Source organism: Perna viridis, chromosome 9 (genome assembly GCF_037379345.1).
Source record: "Perna viridis isolate PV_CMFRI_1.1 ecotype Kerala chromosome 9, ASM3737934v1, whole genome shotgun sequence".
Taxonomy (NCBI): Eukaryota; Metazoa; Mollusca; class Bivalvia; order Mytilida; family Mytilidae; genus Perna; species Perna viridis.
In genome coordinates, this window is record NC_142453.1 from 28417516 (window position 1) to 28442606 (window position 25091).

A 25091-nucleotide genomic window follows, 5' to 3' on the forward strand; every position below is an offset into this window, starting at 1 on the left:
GAACTACGATATAGTAACCGGCATCGCAGAGATGTATATCAATAAAGGAGATGTGAATTAGATCAGGATTCATCCAACTGTAAATCTTTTCGGGAAGATCTTACCTGATCAGTTTGAAAAAAAATATTTTGTGTTGGAAATTTATTCGAGGAATAATTTTGTAATAAAACACATCAATTACAGCAAGTTGAAATACTAGAAAATCGAAATGAAGCCTTGAGCTTTCGTGTGCTTGTATGCTCCCCAGGAATGAAATAAGTTTTACTAACACGAGGTTGCTTAGGTAGAATTCCAGTCAAGAATCTTGTGATTCATGGTTTGAAAGCCTACATATTTTTATTTTTTTTGATATTTTATTTAAAATGTTATAGTTAACAGGAATTGACATTTAGTTTTTCATATTACCCTTCTTAAATAGAAAGTACGTAGAACTCAAAATTAAGGGAGATAACTCCGTAAATGACATTAAAATACAATAGATTTTGTTGGATTTTCAATGTGGATTATCTCATAAGAACACACAGATTTGAATAATTATACATTTGATCATACAGACCTATAAGCAACTTAATATAAAAAAAAATATGTAGTCTTTTTTGGGGTGTATCACATATTACAGAATTTGCATGATTCTTACAATGACTGCTACTTAATATTGTTCACAATAATTAATCAAATATGTCACTCTCAAAATGGATCAGTCATTTCTACTATATCAAATGGATGAGCACTTTTCTTGGGAATCTCTAATCCCCGGGGTAAGGATTACGAAGCTTTACCATAATCCTTGAAACTGCCACTTGGTTCACTATAAAAAATTCTCTCAAGTGTATATCTCACATTCTAAACAAATTGAAGTCTCAGATACGCATTTCACTCTGAGTTATTAATGACACTGATATTCGAGTACTAAATTCAGGTATGGGTTGGAATTAAAATTCTATCTAATAATCCTTTTTTTTTCTGACTCTGGTCAAAGTTAATGAGCAGCATTGAACTATATATCAAAGAACTTTTATTAAAATTAAACAATAGAACTTCAACAAAGTTTACTTTTAGATCATAATGTCACCTGGACTATTTAAACGGAAAACAGTTAACTGGGTAATCAATTGCCCATATAGTGCCTTACAATGTGTTTTTAAACCAAGTATGAACTTTCTACAATTTTTTTCCTTTTCTTTCTGCCAGATTTGAAATTTCAAAATTGTTGGGCACATGCACATATGGTGGTCTATTTTTTTGTTTTCATTCCACTCAGCAGTTTCAAAGGAGACAAGACAGAAATTAAAAGAAAGAAAAATAGTAAATAAGGATAACAACAAAATTACCGAACACAAATCTGATTCATAATCAAGTCAACTCCAAAATAAATCTGACAAAATAGATATTATATCACCAGAAAGAGTGTAATGTTTCCAAACTTTGTTGGGGGAACATAATAAGCAGCACTGAAATTGGTCAAGAAACATCCAGTTTCTACAAAGTTCAATAAAAAGTCTGCTATTGACACACCTGGGACCACAACCTATAAAATCAAATCCAATTTTCAAATATCCAAACAAAATTAAAAGCTCCAATACCAAGTGTCCATTACCAGAAGAAAAAAGATAACAGCAGCATCATACAATGACACAAAACTCTAGCAGACATATATTGGGGTAAAAAGGCATTTAACAATTCAATATATTTGTTAGGTTTTTTCTTTACTATTATTTGAACTGTCCATTTTTGTGTCATATTTTTGTTGCTGCCTGTCTTTGTGCGATTGTAAAAACCTTTTAAATGACTGATACTCTGCTTGCTCATCTTCATCTGAAACCATACAAACAGAAAATATTTATCATGAGTCAATCAAAAGGTATAAAGAAATACACATATTTAATTATATTAATTTAGCATTAAAATTAAGAAATACTGTCTTAATTATATCAAAATTTAATCAATATGACCAGTAACAGGGATGATTTTACGAGGTCAACAGGCAAAGTGGAAATTGGAAAAATCAAAAGTGAATATACGGTAAAAAAAATTTGTAACAGGAAATCCAGATATAAAACTGCAGAATTCTGCTAAAAAGCGGAGAAAAATTATTGTGTAGACATTTCAGTTTTCACAATAATTGAATATTTAACAAGAAAGAAGTGTGATTTTTCTCAGTTTTGTAAATTTTCATGGTTTCTCCAAATTTTGTCAATTTGTGGAGTTATCCATTTGTGCATTTCAGTAGAACCTCAAAGCTTTAAAGAGAAATTTTACATTCACTTGAAGTTTAAATTTGTGTTTTGACCAAAATATGAAATTACAAAAATAGTACCCAAGAACAGTTGAATTTCCATTACCGGTACCTGATAAAATGTCATAGGTACCGGTAGTTAAATGGACAATTAACAAGATTTAATTCTCTATTACACTATTTGTACTTAAATAAAATTTGAATCTTGACAATTGTCTAGTTAACTTCCAATGACAATTCATCAGGTAATGGTCATTCTACTACATGAAGTGCTGTAATTCTATAAGACTACAAACCATCTTCCTCCATAGGATCAGCGAATTCTTCATCACTGTCAGGATCTTCACAGCCTGGTGTTATGGTTATACCTGTACTAATACTACCTGGAAATTGATAACCATTGTTTTATACAATGTAGTTATTAATTGTCAGTCCATGTAAGAATCAGGAAATTGGTGAAACATGGTATAATAAAAAACCATCATTTTAATTGTGTAATTTGACTATTTGCACCATCAGAACCAAGAAAAACATACAAGATTTTCCATATCATGCTGGACCATTGATTTACAATTTACTTGAAATGCAACGAAAATGAACATTTCAAAGGCAGATAACTCAAAAACCTTATTTTTCTAAGATTCTATTGAAAAATTTCTACACAAAGCCAGTGAGGCAGAGATCAAATAATGGTATATTTTACTTCGTATAAAAACATATAATATTTAACAAGTAAGAAGTTTTCAATGTGAAGTATGAAATGTAATTATAGGGATGGAGCATCAGACATGTCCTACATATGTAGATTCCCTATCAAAACATTAATGGTTCAAAATTTTTCCAGACTTGGTTTTATGGAGCCAACCAAAAGAGGAAATTTGCAGAAATTAGAAGTAACATGTGGTGAAAAGAGAACCAGGTTAATTCCAGATTTGAAAAAGGGAAGAAAATCAGATCTTTGTGTATTTAGGAAGTGACATTTGAAGTGTGTAAAACAGACACACATCATGTGTTCTAGGAAGTCTTACATATTCCTGTTGGTTGAGATACCATCCATATAACAACATAACGATATCAATAAAGTTAAATGTAATTTGAGTACAAATATATGTAGTTCTGTCTGTTACAAAGCTTAACGTCATATTAAGAAATGTACACACAAAAAAAACATCAATGGTTGATTTAAATTTTTTTAACAAAAATAAATCTTTTCTGTAAGCAGGACACAAAATGGATATCAACAGGCGCGGATCCAAGGACTGGCATACCGGGCGTACACTTCCCCCCTAAATCAGTAAGAAAAAAATTTTTCAACACAATTTTTACCATAATACTTTTTGCCTTGCTTTGCACAGCATTTAATTAAATTAACGCCCCTCCTAAACTCAAATCCTGGATCCTCCCCTGATCAACAATGTAATTGTAGTAAACTAAAAAGTTAGTGTGTAGTTCTTACTAAAATATTTACAACAGTACAATAAAATGTGCTTATAACATAAGAAGGGTTGTAGACTCAACAATAGCAACCTGTAAAAGGAATGAAAAATATTAGAATGCTGACCTTTTTCTGCCATATCTTCATGCAATCTGGATAATTGTTCTTCTGTTTGTTTTCGTTTTTTTTCCTCTTTCTCTTTTTTAAGTTGTTCATATTTTGGTCTGTAATCTCTATAAAATTTGAAATATATCATAAAAATCTTTAAACTAGTAACCAAAGCGTGGTCTAAAGAAGTTTATAAAATTAAATTTCATCAAATTTCGAAAAAAAAAATAACAAAATGATTTAATATTTCTCTTTGGTGCACAAAGTGTCATAATTATGTAAAAATAGTTTTAATGACAAACTGTTCAAACAAATTTGCAAAATATATTGAAGCATCAAAACAGAAGGATAATTCAGAGACATCAGAATCATAAGACATGATCAAAACCTGAAAACAGGAAACAGAGATGGTCTACATACATAATTTAGACAACTAAACAAAAAAAAAACAAAAACAAAAAAAGAAAAACAATAACATAAAAAATTCTCCACAGAGCCCAACTTGATACTACCACAGAGGTCAAACCCTGAACTGTTGAGACAAGTTTGGACACACAATTCAAACTTGACACAGCTTTGAATTTTGATTACGATTAGACATTTGACGCAGAGTAAAAATTTGACCAGAACCAAAGTGTTCACTTTTGGTTCCTAATCCTAAACAGTCCCTGTCCCCGTCAAAAACCTGCAAATTCAATTATAAACTTCCTGTGGGGATATGGCACCAAGTGGTACAATATTAAAGCGATTCACTCAAGTTATCATTCAGAAACCAGAAAAAAAATATAATTGTTTCTGACCTCTTTGTACTCCATATTATTACTTGACTCAAGTCACAACCCCAAAAATAAATCCCAGTCTTCCTTTTGTGGTATTTCACCTTGTAGTAAAATTCATATAAGATCCATTCACTTCAACTAAGTCATTTTACAGACATAGGGAAAATGCTTGTTTCATGCCCCTTTTTCAGCCCATAATTCCAACAAGGTTCAAGTCTTTACCCCAATAATCAATCCCACTCTTTCTTTAGTGGAATAGCACCTTGTAATTTAATTTGAAAGAGACAATTTTTTTAGGTCAAATAAAAACTGAAGAAAAAAAAACAAGACAGCACACAAAAAACTAAAGTTCTTGCAACATGAACCCCACAAAAAATTGGGAGAAAAAAATAGCAATACTGAAAGTACAAAGGGGAAATATATGGACAATCAATGCTGGGAACATCAAAAGGACAACGGAGAAATATATGGACAATCAATGCTGGGAACATCAAAAGGACAACAGAGAAATATACACACAATCAATGCTGGGAACATCAAAAGGACAACAGAGAAATATATGGACAATCAATGCTGGGAACATCAAAAGGACAACGGAGAAATATATGGACAATCAATGCTGGGAACATCAAAAGGACAACAGAGAAATATATGGACAATCAATGCTGGGAACATCAAAAGGACAACGGAGAAATATATGGACAATCAATGCTGGGAACATCAAAAGGACAACGGAGAAATATATGGACAATCAATGCTGGGAACATCAAAAGGACAATAGACAATTAACAAATCACACAAAACAAAAGAACTCAAAAGTATACACATTGCAGCACCATGTAATTTAAATTGACATAAAGGGACTTTAAAAAGAGTCTGATTTAGACAGGTTAATGGCTTATTCAGGGTTCTCTTTAGACAGGTTCCACTGTTCTTCACACATAAGCACAAAAGATTGGATTATGAAGAAAAAAAGTCACCACAGCAAATCATTACCTTTCATATTCTTCAGCTGCCTCATCCACAAGTTTAAAGAATTCTTCAATACCCTCCCCTGTTACAGATGACACCCCTACATTCTAAAAATCAATGTAACATTTCAGTATAGCATATCATTAGAAAATCTTGATAAATCTTATCTCATTTTTTCTCCTTATTTTCAAATTATTTCTTTAAATATCTATTCAAGCACACCAATTTTTAAATTAAGGTTGATTTTGGCAATTTAAGACAAAAACTGTGTTTCATCTACCATTTTTTCTGTCAAAAAAGTGGTATGTAAACAGCAAACCTGCAACTTCTAAAGAGGTTAGTTTGATAAAGTTTAACCATTCTGATGGCAAAAAGAATATGTTCTCCACTATGAAACAATCAATTCAAGGTCTTAATAAAATAATTATTTTTTTACCTGAACCTGACCCTATATAAAAGTTAAGCAATAAATTTCATTTTGTTCAATGTAGGTAAAAATTAAGCATGTGATGCATGTATATCTCAAATAAACAGCAAACCTGCAACTCCTAAAGAGGTTAGTTCGATAAAGATTAACCATTCTGATGGCAAAAAGAATATGTTAACCACTATGAAACAATCTATGCAAGGTCTTACTAAAATAATTCTTTATTTCCCTGAACCAGACCCTACATGAAAGTTAGGCAATAAATTACATTTTGTTCTCTGTAGGTAAAACTTAAGCATAAAAAGCATATAATGCATGTACATCTTTGAAAAGAAAACAACAGTAAATTATCTATAAAAAAAATTTATCCAAAAATTGTAATTAATTTTTTGGGTACGGAAATTTTGACTGAGTCATTTGGGATTTGGGAAACAAAAGCATTTAATATTTTAGCCCAAAATAAATATATTAATATGTAACAAATTACAGCATAGTGAAATTATTAAATATGTAGTCTTAGAAAAAATAACTAAGTCTGGGAAATCAAACAAAAGATATTCAATGTGAAACATTCTTTACAAAAAAAAAATAAAAATGCAAGTTTTGTTAATACCAATATAAATACAGCATTTTTAGCTTTATCATATTTAAAAATATACATTACAAGATATAAACCATAAAGGAATCGACAATTTAAATCAGACCTACCCGCAAGTTATTGTAGAATTCATCTAATACTAAACTCATTGATCTGGTTAGATTAGAGACATAGGATGTTTCATGTTCTAAAGCTTCCTGAAATGTTTCAAAGTCTGTCATCCATTCTACAGCAAAACTATTGTTCACTATGTCAATCTAAAATGATAAATGATATAAAAAAAAATTCACTACTTACAATATTCTAATAAAAACAAATCCCGTTTTATCATTTGATGATATCAATGCTGTTTTGTGTTTTGAATATTCTCTTTTTAACATGTGGTAAATGTAACATCTATTACTTGTCCATATAATGCTTCATTTGAATCACTCCAATAAAAAAACTGCATGAATTACATTTGTATATTTTTTTTAACAAATTCACTACAGGCACATTACTATATATTTGAAAAAAACTGTATTTTTTTCCCTGTTTTTTTTTCATATATCAATATATGATAAGGGCTGTTCCATTGAAAGACATCAGGCACCCATAGAAGTCCTATAGAGGTTTTGTATTTAACTCTATAATTTGTCAAGAGACCTACCCACCCATATATGAATAATAAAAGTGCCTCCACCCTCAGCCCTTAACTAAAACCCACTGTTTACTTTAAATTGTTCAAGAAAATATTGTCAGTGACATTCAACTCATTTAAAATTTATGTGAATTTTTGTTGTCTACTTGTAGTGGCATAACAGATTTAAGATAGATTGAAGAATATAAAAAGAACTTATACCTACCTTATTCATTACAACAATAAATGGAAGCTTGGCTTTATACAAAATGCTACAGGCATATAACATATTGGACATAAAAGTAACAGGACTGACACTCCGAGAGGTATCCATGACATATACTACTACGGTGGGCATTGATGAGGCCTAGAAAGATAAAGTATAACATATTGGACATAAAAGTAACAGGACTGACACTCCGAGAGGTATCCATGACATATACTACTACAGTGGGCATTGACGAGGCCTAGAAACATAAAGTAAAACATGTTGGACATTAATACAACAGGACTGACCCCTAAGAGAGGTACCCTGCAACTGCATTATGAAGTCAGGAAACGTGTATAAGACTTTTTCTCAGGTACCAAAATAGCCCTCAACACAAGTCCTTGTCACAGTACTGAAATTACTCTCTTTCTTTCTTATTACATACTGCTTAAAAAGGTGTCAAAGAGGATGTGCTCAGTCTATTAGGGTAAAAAGATAGGTATGCTAGTTTGGTCTTTTTTTTATTATTTTGATGAATTGTATGTGATTTTTAGATGAATATGTCTGTTTAAAATTGGATTATGAAACAATTATCACTTATGAGTAGATATATAAGTACATATAAATGAAAGCAGAAAAGGGTTTTCCCATTAAGAAATTTAGAAAAAGGGGATGAAAGGTCCAGCCTATGAATTTTTCACAATTTTTGCACACAGCTGAGTCATTTTTCAAACAGAAATTTGGAGAAATTTCTGCATGATTCTTATGAAGAAAGCTACTTGACATTTTGTGTTTTTTTAAGAATATTTACCAGAGCTTCTGTAATGATTGTTCCTGATGCTGACCATGTAAATACTTCAATCTGACCAGGGGTGTCTAATATAATATTCCTAAAGAGAAACAAGATGAAAATCGTTGAATTTTATAGTCTATCAAATTTTGAAATTGCAATTAGACTACTATGAAAGTACTGTAATTAGTGGATACCAATTTTCGTGGATTAGAGAAAAACTCGAGTTTGTGGATTCTTGAATTTGTTGTTTTGAGGTTTTCAGTATTCACATCTATAGAAACCTCCTTTTTATTGGGAACTAAATTTCGTGGTTTGGCATACCCAGGAAAATGACAAAAATTGGTACCCCCACGAACAATACTACTTTCACAAGTCAATGGCACCTTACATTTGTAGACAGTTTTACTTTAAAATGTTTGTTGTTTCTACTGACTGGCTTAATATTATACTATGTGCTTTAATTTGCAAAAAAAATTACTATAGGATTAACACTGTTTTTCCAAAATTTATTGATGTGTAACTCACAAGTTTTTCCAGAATTTAATGACGTGTAAAATCCAAAGGACTTTTATGTCAGGTTTGTGAGTGAATGGTCCAATTTTATACATCCATAAATTCTGCAAAAACAGTGTTTAATCCTTACAATTCCAATCCCTAACTATCTGAAATATTAATAGTTTTTAGTTGTAGACTTTCATTCAGTGAAATTGACACCCAAAATCGATATTGCAAATTGTGCCATTCAGCCAACAAGGTAACATAGTTGTCAATTTCTGTTATATTCAAAGTACATGTATTTAATGGCTACTGGTAACTATATTCCTTCAAAATTATTGTTTTGCATATACAATGCCAAAATATGAATGGAATAAAGCAGATAATACCATTTGGAACATCTAAACAGTTCTATTTTTTTTGTGAAAGCCATGGTAGTCATGTTGTTTACGATATGTAAATGGAATTTACACTGCTATAAAAACCGTCATCGCTGAGGTCGTAAAAAAGATGAACAACCAATCATAATGGACGAAAAAGGCATATGCTTTTGTTTGTTGGGGTTTAACGTCCGAGCAGCAATATTTCAGCTATATTCAGACAATGAACATGAAATGGATGATAAAATGAACATGAAAAGAAAAAAAGAAAGGATGGGTCACGAGGATAATAGGGTCGACAAATTTTGATTGCCACTGGAAAAAGGGGGGATGGGTAAGGTAGGGCAATTTAGCCTCCTGTGGCGGAGCGCAAAGGTTCCTACTCCTATCGAATACCACAGCAAGGTTCTTTAACGTGAGAGGAATGTGGCATCTTTCCCAACACGGTGCACCACTATGGTTTGCGGTCAGGTTTTCCGTATTATAGCCTGACAACCCCAACATGTAACACGCCAGGGGTACCCCATTCCACCACCTGGGGCACACATCTCAGTTGCTCTGTGGGCAGAGCGCCTAGCCCCCGGCTAGGTTTCTGAGCACTATTTAGTCGCCTTATACGACAAGCTTAGCGCTGCTGCAGGCCTATTCTTTTATCACCCGGACCTGCACGGGGCCAGCTATATTCAAATTCAGACGATGAACATGAAATGGATGATAAAATGAACATGAAATGAAAAAAAAAGGATGGGACACAAGGACAATAGGGTCAACAAATTTTGATTGCCACTGGAAAAAGGGGGGATGGGTAAGGTCGGGCAATTTAGCCTCCTGTGGCGGAGCGCAAAGGTTCCTACTCCTATCGAATACCACAGCAGGGTTCTTTAACGTGCAAGGAACGTGGCATCTTTCCAACCACGGTGCACCACTATGGTTTGCGGTCAGGTTTTCCGTATTATAGCCTGACAACCCCAGCATGTAACACACCAGGGGTACCCCATTCAACCACCTGGGGCACACATCCCAGTTGCTCTGTGGGCAGAGCGCCTAGCCCCCGGCTAGGTTTCTGAGCACTATTTAGTCGCCTTATACGACAAGCTTAGCGCTGCTGCAGGCCTATTCTTTTAACACCCGGACCTGCACAGGCATATGCTAATGAGATTGGAATTATACTGAAACTTCTTCATTATTTTATTTAAAACATTCTACATGTTCAATTTAAATGTTCAAAGATTTTAATAAATATTTTGGTGTATTGTAAATTGGTGATTTGATGTATGATATGTCATAATGGTTTTTTTTTTTCACTTTTGAACAAAATGATTTGGGATTTTTAGTGTGACAGGAGTACTAATATGGCACACTTTTCAAGTTTTTTTTAATTATGATTCGATTCAAACCAAGAAACATCTCAAGGCCAGGTTTCATAAAAATCTCAAATCAAAGTTTTTCTTCATTACATCCTCAATTCAAATTTCGACCAATCAAATCAATTGAAATTGAAGATTTGAGACAAATCTCAGTTTGAAATTTTTGTATGAAACCCATGCCTATTTCTTAACTACCACATATTCACCAAGCCATACTTAATTGACTTACTCTACTTCTCCACTTTTATCATCCACAAATTTCATAACCTAGACAAAACAATAAAAAGTAACAATAATTATAATGCTTAGCTGAAATACTAAAGCACTGACAGTGTAAATGTCCAAGAGACAACAACCCCAGATAATGTCTTAGAATTAAAGATCGGGTGAGAGAAATAATCAGTTTCTCTAATTTCAGCTTAATATTTGCACTTCCTGAGAAGTTTGAGAAAAAGTGCACTCTTAGGAGACTTGTGTTTAATAAATGATTTGTTCTAATTCCATTGTAATGAGTTGTTTTGCTTTATGACAATACTCATAACATATATTTCTAGACTTTAAGTGTAAGTGTTTGTAAGAATCAGACAAAATGGGAAAAAATCAGAAACATGCATGTCAAAACTCCACTGATGTGACAATAAAATATCACTCAAGGATACTTTCTCTTTTTGAAAAGATCATTATTTGATCTCTGCATCACTGGCTCAGCTCAGAAATTTTTTAAAAGACTGTTTGAAAAATGAGATTTTTGACAGAGTCATCTGCCCTTGAGACGTTCATTTTCAGTGAATTTCAATGAAATTTTAACTCAATGCACCAACATGACATGGAAATTTATTCTTTAATTTTTTTTTTTTTATTTTGTTGGTACAAATAGTCAAATTGCACCATCAAAATGATGTTTTTTCATACCATGTTTCACCCACTGCCTGACTCTTACAGAGACTGACACTTTTAAAATGCTATGTGAGCCTTGGCTTTAAAATTGAATATGCTGTTTCACAGTGGATTCAGTGTAATATTTTATATTTTTCCAACACTTACTCACGAAATCTTAGATTTTGACAATTCATTTTTGTTAGATATTGCAGAGATGTCACTAAATCTTACCTGATCAAATCTTGTGGCAAATAAATTTAAAGATGTTACTATTCCACCATTAGGTCCTAATGAATATCTAAGCTGCATAAGGATTCAAATTATTAGTTATATACATGTAGAATCAGTGCTAAATTTCTGTTTCTTACTTATTTTATCTTATTTTAGATGTTTGTGCATGTTTTCAAATTTGGTCATTTTTTATCAAATTTTCAACCATAAAATTGTTTTCGACACAACATGATTGATTCTCGCAAATATAAACGCCAATGTAATCAATGTAATACTTGGGAAAGGGGAAGTCTTAAAACGCATATGAAAACAGACCTAGAGGACTTATAAGTGCCAAAATCCCAAAATAAGTGAAAATTTTGTTTTGTATCCATCTACTGAATCTTCAATGAATAAAAAAACATGATAAATAAATTAACACATATCTATTATGTACCATGCCTAAAGACTTTTACATTTTGAGGCAAAAAAATATATCTGTTTTCTACTACCCTATCTTTTTGCCACTACATTAAACATTTTATGGCCATTTTTGCTCAAGCACTGTTAGAGTTCTGGTAGTTCCCCCATTAACTCAATATAAAATGTTTTTGAAAAAAAAATATTTCCCTACTTATAGTATATTGTACCTACCCTATTTATTTCATGCTGGTAGCAGAATTTAAGACTGCTACTTTTTTTTTGTTGTCCTGTCTACTGTCCATACATGAATATGTATATGTGTGCACATTTGTATGCCTGCCCCCATATTTTTCATGATATAAATTGCAACAACCATTAATGACATTGATTTGAAATAGGTATGCAGCTAAGTTTAATTGGTTATATGGTATACAAGCTTTCAAAAGCTTAATCAGATAGATTATACTCTGTGTGTGAGTGCCACATCCACATGATATAAGACCCATGGTTATATAATATTTCATTTATTTTTTAATGAATCATATGATGAAGAATCTAAAAGTTCATGGAGATATTATTAGATGAACAGTCATACTACATGTACAGGTATAAATAAAGGATACTGTTTCATAACTTCTTTGTAATTCACTGTATCTCTTATGTCTGAAATAGGTTAGAAGAGAAAACACTCATTTCAATTCCTATTTGAATCGGAAGATTGATACACTAGGAAATAACTTCAAGTCAAATAACTTGTAACTTTCAATACTAAGTGTTTAAATGAGCCATGCATAAGACAAGGTAACAACCAATAGTTAAGTAAGACAATGAAATTCAGTAAATTCATAAGTTTAAAAGGTAACTTGTGATGGTTATAGAGTATATAAGTCTTATCATCAAACTCTGTGGTTTCACCAGAATGGGTGCTGGTCTACCATTCAAATGCATGGAAATTTTTCACAGAGCACTGAATTCAGTATTAAGAGCAAAACATCTTTTTGTGTAAAAATGCTGTTTCAAAATGACAAACTTCTATTTTTTTATAAGTGTTAAGAAAAAGCATTATATAGAAGATTTTGTAATGTAACACAGTGTATCAAGATCCTGGAAGTATACAACAAAATGCAGATTGGTCTTCAGATTTCAATACGTTCTACATCAGAAACTTAAATAAGGAATAGGAAACTACAATGAGACTTACAGACCCTATTATCATCCAGAAGTGTATATAAATAATAAATTGATTAGTAGACTACAGTTCCTAGTTGGTGTAACAATTGCTTTACCTATATTAGCTGGAAAAGGTACTTCATGAACTGCAGGATCTAAATTTATTACATATGGTGGTTTCTTTCTTGCATGTAAAAATGCTGTTATTCTCTACAACAAAAAATTGGAGTTGCTTCTAACTGACATTAATTTTAAAAATATTTTAAAAATGTCGGCTAAACAAAACGTATTAAAGACATCTATATTATTTATTTGGAACAATTGACATTTTCCAAAAAATTTTCCATTGAAGGATCTTGATAAAACCCTGCAATCTATGATGAATCTGAAACTCTTCTTCCGATAATTTTACAATTGAATGTCCTTTGCTGTCTCCCACCAATTACTGATGAAAAATCTTAAACTTTGAAAAATTATAAATGGCATGAAATCTAATTTGTTGAAAAGGGAACCTAATACTTTTTGCTTTGGACTTTGGTCTTTGCTCACACTTAAGGCCATTGCCTTCCTTATATCATAAATCATTGCTGCTAATAACATGCTCAAAGGGCGCAACATGAAACAGTCACAGAGATCAACCCCTGAACTGTTGGAACAAGTACGAACACATCCAGAATATAAACAGCTTTGAATTTAGATTGTAATAAAGTGTTTGACAAAATATAAGTTTTTGAAAAGAATGAAAATAGTGAAAGAACTTTGTACATGCAATTACACAAAGTAAAAAATATATATATTTCTGACACCTTTCTTTGCCCATGATTCTCAAAATGTTAGGCGCATTAACATTTTGGATGCATCCAAACCTTCATTTTGTGGTACAAAACCTTGTACCACAATTTCATGGAGACAGGCCTTATTTTTTTTTCTTTCAAGTTATAATAATTCACAATTGACACAAAACAGAATTGAGGAAAGGGTATGACACCTGCACAAAAGTTGTTTTCCCAGATCCAGCCATCCCAAGGACTATCAAACATATCGGTTTCTTCTGTAGCTTTGATCCTGCATGACATTGTTCTCCAGTATTTTCATTTATTTCACCACAAGCACTTGCACATGCCATTGTTTTGGTTAACAGTCGGGCGTTAAAAATATCACATTCTTTCGTATCTGAGATGCTTGATTCTATCGTCCTTACGTTTCTGATTAAATTTTTTTTTTTTTTTACATTGAATGATTTCTTTTTTTCATCAATAATTACTTTCTATCAGTTACATATATGGGTTTTATTTCATTTTTAATACATATACGAAAGTACTTATCTCGAATGCGCAAGCGTAGGAATTCCGGAAGTTTCGACTTTAAAGACAGCAACGATGTAAACAACGCTGAAAAAAGTCCTTTATTATAACAAGGAGTACTTTCCTATATTTATATGGTACATGATTCTTTGAAGTAGACATATATGTTTTCATATGCGATTAAGGATTAATGATAGTAGTCATACTGAATGTCAATTACGAGATTCCAATGTGTAATTGTGTTTGCAAACGTTGAACAACCCCATCCCGTAAATAGCTTTCTATTTCTATGATAATTAATATGCCTACCGATTTGGCTTAGGCCTTAATAACTTGAGAAATGCATCTGCTAAATCACAGCAAAGGATTTCACAAGTCAAAACAGGACGAAACGACTCCAGTAGCGAATAGGATTTTGGGTGAAAACCTTAATTTTTTTTTAATCTGACATTTACACCCCATGGAGTCAACCAAGCAAGATAAAAATAAGGCTCCAAAGATAGTATAATTGTTTTGACTACCACCAATCTCCCATTATCTACAAGTCATGTGCTCAATAGATCTAATCCTCATTTAAAAAATAAATTATGGTAAATGCCTAATAATTGATTTCATGACGATCCTTCCCCTAGTGGATCTGTCACCAATCATAAATTTGATGCATCATGCATAAGGAATTCATACAATTAAAATGTTTAACATAAATACTGAAAATAAATTATCTTAACCTTTTCTATATGTCTTTTCTTAAATTATACAATATAAATGAATAGATTAAGTCCATTAAATATTATTAATATTAGACTTTTAGAGTAATTACATATGATTACATTACAGAATGAGAAGTAATTAGTCGATTTAAATATTTTTTATCATTAAAGGGTTATTGTTTTCCATTTACTTGTTTTTAATCAAGATTTTTGCAAGTTCAATCAAAAGCTGGTGATCAGAAATTACACTTCTACAAGTTGGTGCCAACACTGTACAAGGAGTCCAGGACAGTTTTTTTTCTTTGTTTCTTAGTGAAAAATTTATATACCTACCTTGAAAGTGTAATGACTGCAGTCTTAAATAAAATTGTCTGTAAATAACAAGTTTTGGTATATGACACTAAATTTTATACACATCAATTCATACAATATAATTATTAGAGGGGACAGAAAAACCTGAGGATGGATAAACTTGGGAATGGAAAAGTATGGGAACAGATCAACCTGCTACCTAATAATTGATGCCTGATGTTCATATCTGACATTACAATTCCTAATTAAATTAACTTAAATATTAAGGTTAAGTACCAAGTTTACTGTTTATGTCATCTGACCTTGTGTGGTAGAGCAGTTAACAGTAGATAGGATGTAATGTTTCCAAGGTAGCTTTAAAACCAATTTGAACTGTGCATGGACAACTGAATACAAATGATTCAAACACATTCTTAATCAGAATATAAGAGTATAACTAAAAATAAATTGTCTATTTAAAATCCCCCTTTTCTGAAATCTAAACTCTTGAACGAAATTTCTGATTTGAGTTTTATTGGTTATCACATGTAGCGGCATGCACATGATATAAATATAAGTTAATAAATTAATGAATGTCTTGCTTTGTAGACATGTCCCATTATCAACCTATCCCTGGTTGATCCATTCGACGGTCCCCTTTTAAGTGTCAAGTCATAACAAAACTCCAATATTATCCATTAGAATAATTATTACTTTTAAAGTCTAAAATTTAATTTAGAGGGATGTTAAGTGAGAGGAGATTTCGACTCTGAAATTCTGAAGTAATATAAAGTTGATAAGAGTAAGTAAATTAGGTGGTAGAATGGCTTAGGAAATTAAAGCAACATTCACATTGACTGCTTACACCTAGCTTCTCAGTCTTGTTGATGATTGAATTAGGATTTGGTCTGATAAATTTTAATGGTCATTGCATGTCAAATGTCCTTTTCAGAAACGGTTAGAAAACAAGATGGACAATTACCATGTCCTTGAAATTATTGGTGAGGGATCCTTTGGTAAAGTGTATAAAGGCAGGAAAAAGTTCTCATCACAGGTAAGACCAAATGTGTAGATACATGTACATGTAGATTTTTTATTCATATGAGAGTTTCAACCTAGATCCATATATTTTTAATGTAATGAGAAATAAAAAATAAATTAGTTTTCCCATACATTTATGATGTTAAATTCATTTTTTTTTTCACTAAAAACTTAATATGGTAAAAATTAACTTTTAAATTCCCTATGATTTTGGTTGTTCCTCCAACTCGAACTTGTACCACTGTGACATCTATGGCAACACTGCCTGCACAAAGTCCAGTGCCCTAGACCACTCGGCCAGCTAGGCTATATAAAATATAGCTTTCGCTGGCCGTGTCATTCCTCCTCATAGGATAAATCTAGGGCTGTAACTTAGTACATGATGTTTGGTAGTATGGGACAGTTCTTCTAGGTGTTATTATGTAGGATAGAGGATCAAATTAATGATACATGTCACAGCAAATCAATATTATACAACATCTCAGAATGTGACGACTGAATTCGCTACACTGCTTCATCGGATCAAATTGGTACAGTGTGATATTGAGTGGTCTATGGTGCTGGACTTTGTGGAGGCCTTGTTGCCATAGATGTCACAGCAGTACGAGTTCATGTCCTGTGGAGGGAACATCCAAAAATTTGCTACAAGACCTTTAAAAGTACACTTACAATTGAAATTGGATCATCAATTGTATCTAATGGTTTCAATAAATATTTATAAAGGTAAGAAGTCAGAAAACAGGTGCGTAGCTGAGGCCAAATTGAAGTGTAGGCAAAGCGGAGCACCCCCCCCCCCCCGAAGCTCTGCAGAGATAGTGTTTAAGAGCATCATTTATGCCTCTCGTGGATGTATTTTATCTCAAAAAAAAATTGGCAAAATTAAGTGCAGGCAAAACTACGCGCCTAGGAAATGGATATTTTTTGTTAAATTCCAAAATACATGTACATGTATTTTGGAATTGAACAAAAACTTACCTAATAACAGAATAAATTAAATCCAATTAACAATGATTATCCCATCAGGAAGTGTCTAAACACTTAGAAATTAAAGAATTGATGAAAGAAAATGGATGACATTTGTTTACACTTTGCCATGTGACTTTTTGGCGGGAAAATTGGTAAACAAATAGAATGGGGATTCCCAAAATCTAATTAAGGAAATACTATTCAGATATCAAGATAATTAAACAGGGACACAATTAATGGTCCATGGTACAAAATGTAGTTTGTTAGAAATTTTATCACTTGAAAAAAAAAAAGAATCCAGTTTGTTAAATTAAAAAAAAAAACAAATTATATTGTAAGAAAAATTAGACCATGAAGGACAAAGGTGAAAATGCTTTAAAATCAGGGACTATGTGAGAATAGTAATAAAGTCCTTGATAGAAATAAAATACATGTTTCTGGAGTAGTACTTTATTATTTTATGCGCCCAGTGTAGGTCCGGGTGTTAAAAGAATAGGCCTGCAGCAGCGCTAAGTTTGTCGTAAAAGGCGACTAAATAGTGCTCAGAACCTTAGCCGGGGGCTAGGGCGCTCTGCCCACAGAGCAACTGGGATGTGTGCCCCTGGCGTGTTAAATGCTGGGGTTGTCAGGCTATAATACAGAAAACCTGATCGTAAACCATAGTGGTGCACCGTGTTGGGAAAGATGCCACTTTCCTCTCACATTAAAGAACCCTACTGTGGTATTCTCCCGGAGTAGGAACCATAGGGCTCCGCCACAGGAGGCTAAATTGCCCGACCCTACCCACCTCTCCCTATTTCCCATGGCAATCAAAATTTGTCGACCCTATTGTCCTTGTGTCCCAGCCCTTTTTCATTTCATCATCATTTCATGTTCATTTTATCATCAATTTCATGTTCATCGTCTGAATATAGCTGAAATATTGCTGCTCGGACGTTAAACCCAAACAAACAAACATTATTTTATGCATATGAAAGTGACAGACTAGAGCTAAAAACCTGCTTCATTCATGCATCAAGAGTGAATCTTGTGTACATGTATGTCATGAATGGAGAGGTTATTTTGATGAATTGACAAAGATAATTCATCAGTGGACTTAATACTGTCATATTTTTTCAAAAAAAGTATAATTTTTTTTTTGCCCCACCCCCCACCTCTAATTTCTGAAAATTGGCAACAGAATTTTGGAAGCTAGAGCAGCCCCTGCATGTATATCACATCATGTTGTGAATGATTTCATAGAGAATACCTGTACACGTCTTGGCGTTATTTTTCTTTTTTCTGCAAGACAGTATCAACTTAAAATCAATTATTCTTACTGCAGGTTGTTGCCCTTAAGTTTATTCCGAAAGTTGGAAAACCTGAAAAAGAGCTAAAGAACTTAAGACGAGAGATAGAGATAATGAGGAATCTGCATCATGAAAATATCATAGAGATGTTAGATAGCTTTGAAACAGACAAAGAGGTAACTGTACTACAATAACTGACATATTTTGAACTATACAAAAAATATTGACAATTATGGCAATATGAATTGAACTGATACCAATGTCAATATTAATTTAGGTAGGTTTTTGAGGGATTTAATTAGCTCTCTAGACAGAAATCTCCAGTATACATGTACTATTGTAGTGTGTTCTACTGTATTACTACTAAACATTTGTATGATCTTTTGGACACATTTTTTCAAGTTTGAATAGCTTTGAAGTAGAATGACCTAAAACTCTAAAGCTTCAAACTTAAAAGATTGTGTCACTGTAGAAACTTGTATTTTGTCTATAATCTGTGTATGAGAATCTTTAAAGTAATCAAGTTTTTATCATTGTTTTTGTAAGTACATGTGTATATGGCTTTTATGTGGGAAAAATACTTTTTTTTACATACTGAATTGTATCAGTGTAATATGGCAGAATCTTGAATCAAAGAGTGTTTAACATATGTAAGGAACCCCTAGTATAATTTAAATCTACCATATGAAATTAATTTTGTGTATGAATTGTTGTCTTTGACTTTATCTTCTGCTTTCTTGCATACATCAAAATTTAAAGTCTTCTTGCTTTTAACAGGTGGTTGTGGTGACTGACTATGCTGAGGGGGAACTTTTCCAGATTCTAGAAGATGATGGTAGTTTACCTGAAGAACAAGTAAATTTCACTAGTTAAAATTAGACAAAATGGATTGGAATTTAAGCATTAGTTTTTTGTTTTGCATTTTGAATTTATCAAAATGCAAGAAATAGGCAGTTTTAATGATAAAATTTGACTTTGAGAATACCTTCCAAATTTCATGATTTGCTATGAATTGGGTACTAAATTTTTGCAGTCTTTATTTTTTGTGTCCACGGATATGGTCTATTGGAGATAACTGTGAAATATCTGGATATAAATTTGTCTAGCTTTTATTTTCATGATTCCCCAGACCTTGCGAATGTAACAGAAATTTCCTGATGTACAGTATTTGAAAAGTAAACAATACCTTGACTGTCAAAAGTCTCAACTAATTGTTAGAACAATGTACAACTGAGATTACATAACTTGGTACATACTTGATACATGTGTCTTCCTTCTGATTTCTGTTCAATTTCCACACTTCCTGACCTGGGTGAGAAAATTAGTTATCCCCTCTAGAGGATATTTTGCTTTAAATAATGTTCAGGTGTTGTCCTCAAAACAAGTTGGTTTTTTTTGTTATGATTAATGACATAATACACAGAGAACTCAACTTGTTTGGATGTTACCAAGATCAGATACATATACAGATAAGATGTATTTCTACAATTGAGAAAAATGATTTAAGTGCTTTTAAGTTGAAAATTTAACTAATGGTATCTCAAGTGTAGAATTGTCATTTTACACTAGATGTAGGAGATGATTTTGCATGTAGATGTACCTAAGAACAGTATCATTTCAGGGGAAAGAAATACATTCCTAAACTTAAAAAGTATACTTTTTTTTCAATAAATGACTAAAGAGGTACTACTAAAAGACAAAAATCAACTGCAGAAATGATGAACTGTTTAGAAGTAAGATGCTGTTCACTTTTTGAAAAAAAAAAAGATTGCCTGCTAGCCTTTATTTTTTTTCCATTTTAGGTACAGATAATAGCTTGCCAGTTAGTATCAGCCTTGTACTATCTCCATTCCCATAGAATCTTACACAGAGACATGAAACCACAGAACATACTGCTTGGGAAAGGAGGCATCATCAAGCTCTGTGATTTCGGCTTTGCTAGAGCCATGAGCTTTAACACTTTAGTCTTGACGTCAATTAAGGTAAAATTTTTAAATACAGTCACTTGGAAGGTCACTTGACAGGTTTTACTGTAACACATTAATGTATGGTTCTATAACAAAATAAAAGGTGCTAATGTATTTATTACATTGCTAGTGTAATTAGATGATCTATGATTTTATAATGTTATAATTTCAGGGTACCCCATTGTATATGTCACCAGAGTTAGTAGAAGAGAAACCATATGACCATACTGCTGACTTGTGGTGTGTAACCTTAAAAAAAATATGTAATAAGAAAATCAAAGATTAGACATGGTTGTGAAACAATAATTTTTAAAAAATTAGTACATTTATTTTAATTACTATATTTATTTTAAATGCTTAAATTCTCAGATGAAGATTATACAAGTAAAGTGCATTGTTTAAAATTTAGTTGAATGATAAACTTAGAACAACATTTGGTTCTTTTGGTTCTATGGCAATTTTTTTCTCGAAAAGAGAGAGTTTGTGGGAGGCATTTCTTATTGCCTTTGTATTGCCCAAAAATGTGATGAGAATGCTTTTTTCATAGACAGAAAAGTTATTAGGGATATCTGTCTAAAAATGGGCAATGAGACACTCTGAAAAGATACAAAAGATACAATAGGGTCATGGAATGAAGTAATTAACTTTGTTAGGCCTTGGATGTCATATTTTATTTTTGATTATTAATTGTAACATTGGTAAATTCATACTTAATTTGAATTGGTAACATCTATTACTATTTTGGTCTAACTGGAATAGCTTTTACAGAGAAAAGCACACAAACTTGATTAGATTTTACTAAAGGATTTGTTTGTTTCCCATTGCAGGGCTTTAGGATGCATTCTGTATGAGTTGTTTACTGGTACTCCTCCCTTCTACACTAACAGTATCTTCCAGCTTGTCAGTCTTATCATAAAGGATCCAGTCAAATGGCCTAAAAACATGACAGCAATATTTAAAGACTTCTTACAAGGACTTCTTACCAAGAACCCAAGATCTAGATTAGCTTGGCCTGATTTGTTGATGCATCCTTTTGTTACTGATGGAGTGTCAGGTTAGTTGAAAAAAATGACTATACATAAGTCTTTTCTGGGTAAAGAATCATTTGAGGCGTGAAATCTTCACTCTTGCACTGTATTTTTTGTGCTTTTTCTGTGAACATATTACACCACAAAAATTGTACCGCCCCCCCCCCCCAAATTAACTTGTTTACAAAATGGATGAGTAAATTAAGAAGAATCAAGTTCAGTTAATGACAGTGAATATGGATATATTCTTTTGGATAAAATAAAATAAAATTTGAATGCACAGAATTTGTATTTTGTGATATATTCACTCAGTTTGATATGTTGTAAAAGTATAAGTACATTTAAAAGGATGGTGTGTATTATTTCTGAGGTCATACATGTAGAATAATAGTTACTTTCAATTTTGATACTGACATTGTCATATGGAATATCTGGACGAGTGTGTGAGCACAAGTTGAGATATTTCATATGATATTGTAAGTATCAATATAAAAAAAAATATTATTCTGTTAATTGGTATTCCAATTATTGAATTTTAAGTCAATTTTATGTACATTTAGTTTTTGGACTACTTGTCACACAATAGGTTTGTGTGTGATATCATTTTCATAAGTAAATCTTTTAAAAGAAGATTTGATGACATCACAATCATCCATTGTTTTGACAGATACTTTTGAATATCTTGTCATATACGCGATATAAAAAAATATCTGTCAACAGGATCAAAGGAAAAAGTAGTTTACTTATAAATGCACATATCAATTTGATTTTAACAAATGATTGTCATTCAATTTATGTATCATGTGACCTAAGAAGCAGTAAATTGAAGATCTTTAAAAGAAACTACAGTTTGTTTCGACAAATTTTGTAGTCAAGGAAGAGGATGCTAAGTTGCCCAGCCCATTTACACAGCCACTGACAGCTTCTATGGTAATAAGGAAAGAAAAACAGGCACAGGAAAAAGCTCATCCTCCAGGAACTTCTAAAATACTGGCAAAGGCAAGGAAAAAGGCAATGGAAGAGGAAAAGAAGGTAAATCTATTAGCTAACTCTCTAAATACATTGCTCACATGGAAAATTGCCACGACAAAATATCAGTTTTCTTGCTGTGAATCGATTAAATTCTTATACTATCTCAAATAATCAAAAGTACAATGAGAATGGATTTAGTGAATATATCAAAAAGACAATCAGGAAATGTCAGCTCATTTCACTTTCTCTGAAATGTTACCTTATTTTTATGACTGCAAATATTATATGGTCCTGTCAAGCTGCAGTCCAAAGACTATTTTATTGGTGTGGGTGATCATTTGTCTTATTTGACAACTGGGTGCAGGGTACCTCCTGAAAAATGTGTTCACTTTATGCAATATTACAATAAACAGAGGTTACCACTACAATGTTGGTTCCCTAAGAGATAATTTTTTCTCCGAAAGTTACATGGAAGGAGTAATTTTTAAAAAGGTTCATAAAATTTATGGTTATTAAACTAGTCTTCTTTCCCTCATTTGTCATTTAAAGAGATACAGAAAAATCTTTACATTTGTAACAATTTTTCACTGGTCAGAAAATCTATTTAATTTCAAAAAGGGGGAACTCATGTAAAGGTCAGTGTGTGAGCTATTATTTAAAAATTGTCATAAATGTAAAGATTTGTACTGTATATGCATAAACATGAAACATAGCAATCTCCATCTGACAAAACATAACATTTTAAACTCAAAGGGTGAGGGTATATTTGAATCACCTTTTCTGGCCATTTGTTATTCTATCTGTCTAAATTTTGTTGTAATTAACTCATCTCTCAATGGATTTCAGTTTATACAGATTGGACATAATTTGGAAGTAATAGTTGCTGTTCCATACCAATTTCCTGTACGAGTGGGGGTATACCTAGGATGACATGTGCAACTTCATATTTGATCAAACCTTCTGATTAAAATGTTCATTGTTGCATTTTGGTTTTCTTTTTCTTTATAGAAAGGGAAGGAGGATTCACCAGGAGACAAAGAAGCTTGGGGACCAAGTAAAAAACCTCCGGAAAAAGAAAAGGAGCCCACTCCTCCACCACCACAACCTCAACCACAAGAGCAAGAACGATCTCACACAGAGGAATGGCAGAACACTGGTTTAAGTGATGTAAGTTGTGAAGGGATTGATCTATAAATAGATGTATTGAGGGTGTCAAAGTACACTCTAGGGAAGTTTATCTGATGTTGAGAAAAAAACCTACTATCAACATCCTTCAGTGGATTTTGTTAATAGGTGAAGATCACATGAATAAATTTTAAAGAGAGGATACTTTGTTTCTTGTTTTAGCTGTTACTGTATGGAGGGTTATTTTGGCAGGTCTTAAATCTGGCAATTTTCGAAGCAAAAAGGTACATGTATATGAAAAGAATTACCTTTCTAATTTTTACAGATGCTATGTGGTACATGAAGCACTTACGCTCAGAGTAAATATTTTGCCAAATTTATTTTGGTGTTATTAGATAGGCCGCTTAGAAATGCCAATACTGGCACCACGTGAAAATGACCGACCATACAGTATTCAAACTTTTGCATTATGTTATAAGTGTATACTGACACCCTTATACATATATTTTGATTTTTTAGATTCAGTTTTTATAATTGAAAGTTAATGTTTTTGTGAACTATTGAAATTATCTAACATTTTTGTTGTGTTACTTTTTAATCGTATTCTTAGCTTTACATAAGAAGTACTTCATAATTATGATACTCTAGATAATTATTGCTTTATCACATTAACTCTTTGTAAACTGAAAATGGACTACTTCAGTAATTCAACTTCCATGTTTCTATATGGCATTGCCCTTGCTAAAGGGACTAGTTAAAAATTCAAAAGATTAAAACCCAGGGCCTAATCTAGAGGGAGAAATGGACAAAAACTTCTCCTTGTTTATGCTTACTTCTCCCATTTTTGTCTTTGAGGGTATGAAGTTTTTGTAATAGATTACATCGACAAAAATGTCAATATTGTTATTTTTCAAACAGAATTTACAAAAACTTCTCCTTGTCATCAGTATCTAGATTAGGCCCTGAAACCGTGTGTAAAATGTTTTTTATAACCTCACTCCAAAGGAGAGGGGTTTTACCCTTGTTTATTCTTCTTGGCAAATTTTCGAGTAACCTTCTATTTCAACTTACCAAAACAATAAATGGATGTTTCACACACTGGTAAAAGTATTACCATTAGCTTAGTCTGAATTTAGTTGCACTTCTGAAAGGTCCAATAGAATGTTGAAGTAATTTATGATTGCTGTGCCATAACATGAGCATTTTATTTTTTCAACAGGAAAACCAACCAGAAATTGAGGTAACATTAGTGTAGCTTCATGCTTTGTAATTCCCTTCATGTTTTTTGTAGAACCCTGG

General features: G+C 32.3%; 2 protein-coding genes across 8 annotated transcripts in view; one reads left to right on the forward strand and one right to left on the reverse strand.

Moving 5' to 3' along the window:
- Nucleotides 1–992: 992 nt before the first annotated feature.
- Nucleotides 993–14260, reverse strand: LOC148607632 (GPN-loop GTPase 1-like). Its single transcript, XM_088543469.1, has 12 exons — nt 14088–14260; nt 13216–13309; nt 12553–12592; nt 11528–11594; nt 10647–10684; nt 8194–8272; nt 7401–7541; nt 6666–6812; nt 5555–5637; nt 3798–3904; nt 2533–2619; nt 993–1815 (listed from the first exon to the last, which is right to left on the reverse strand). Exons 1-12 carry the CDS (start codon nt 14223–14225, stop codon nt 1694–1696), a joined length of 1143 nt encoding a protein of 380 aa, XP_088399595.1. The 5' UTR covers nt 14226–14260; the 3' UTR covers nt 993–1693.
- A 169-nt stretch (nt 14261–14429) lies between these two features.
- The window catches only part of LOC148607633 (serine/threonine-protein kinase 36-like), a 45121-nt gene continuing 34459 nt past the window's right edge, over nt 14430–25091 (forward strand). For 6 of the 7 annotated variants that reach the window (XM_088543462.1, XM_088543464.1, XM_088543463.1 and 3 more), the window contains exons 1-10: nt 14430–14540; nt 16357–16458; nt 18736–18876; nt 19478–19555; nt 20503–20682; nt 20840–20907; nt 21495–21721; nt 22567–22727; nt 23676–23834; nt 25012–25032. In XM_088543462.1, the coding sequence (XP_088399588.1) occupies nt 14538–14540; nt 16357–16458; nt 18736–18876; nt 19478–19555; nt 20503–20682; nt 20840–20907; nt 21495–21721; nt 22567–22727; nt 23676–23834; nt 25012–25032 (1140 nt within the window). In that variant the 5' untranslated portion in view covers nt 14430–14537. The remainder of the gene's footprint in view (nt 14541–16356; nt 16459–18735; nt 18877–19477; nt 19556–20502; nt 20683–20839; nt 20908–21494; nt 21722–22566; nt 22728–23675; nt 23835–25011; nt 25033–25091) is intronic. The other variant, XM_088543467.1, reaches the window with a different exon arrangement.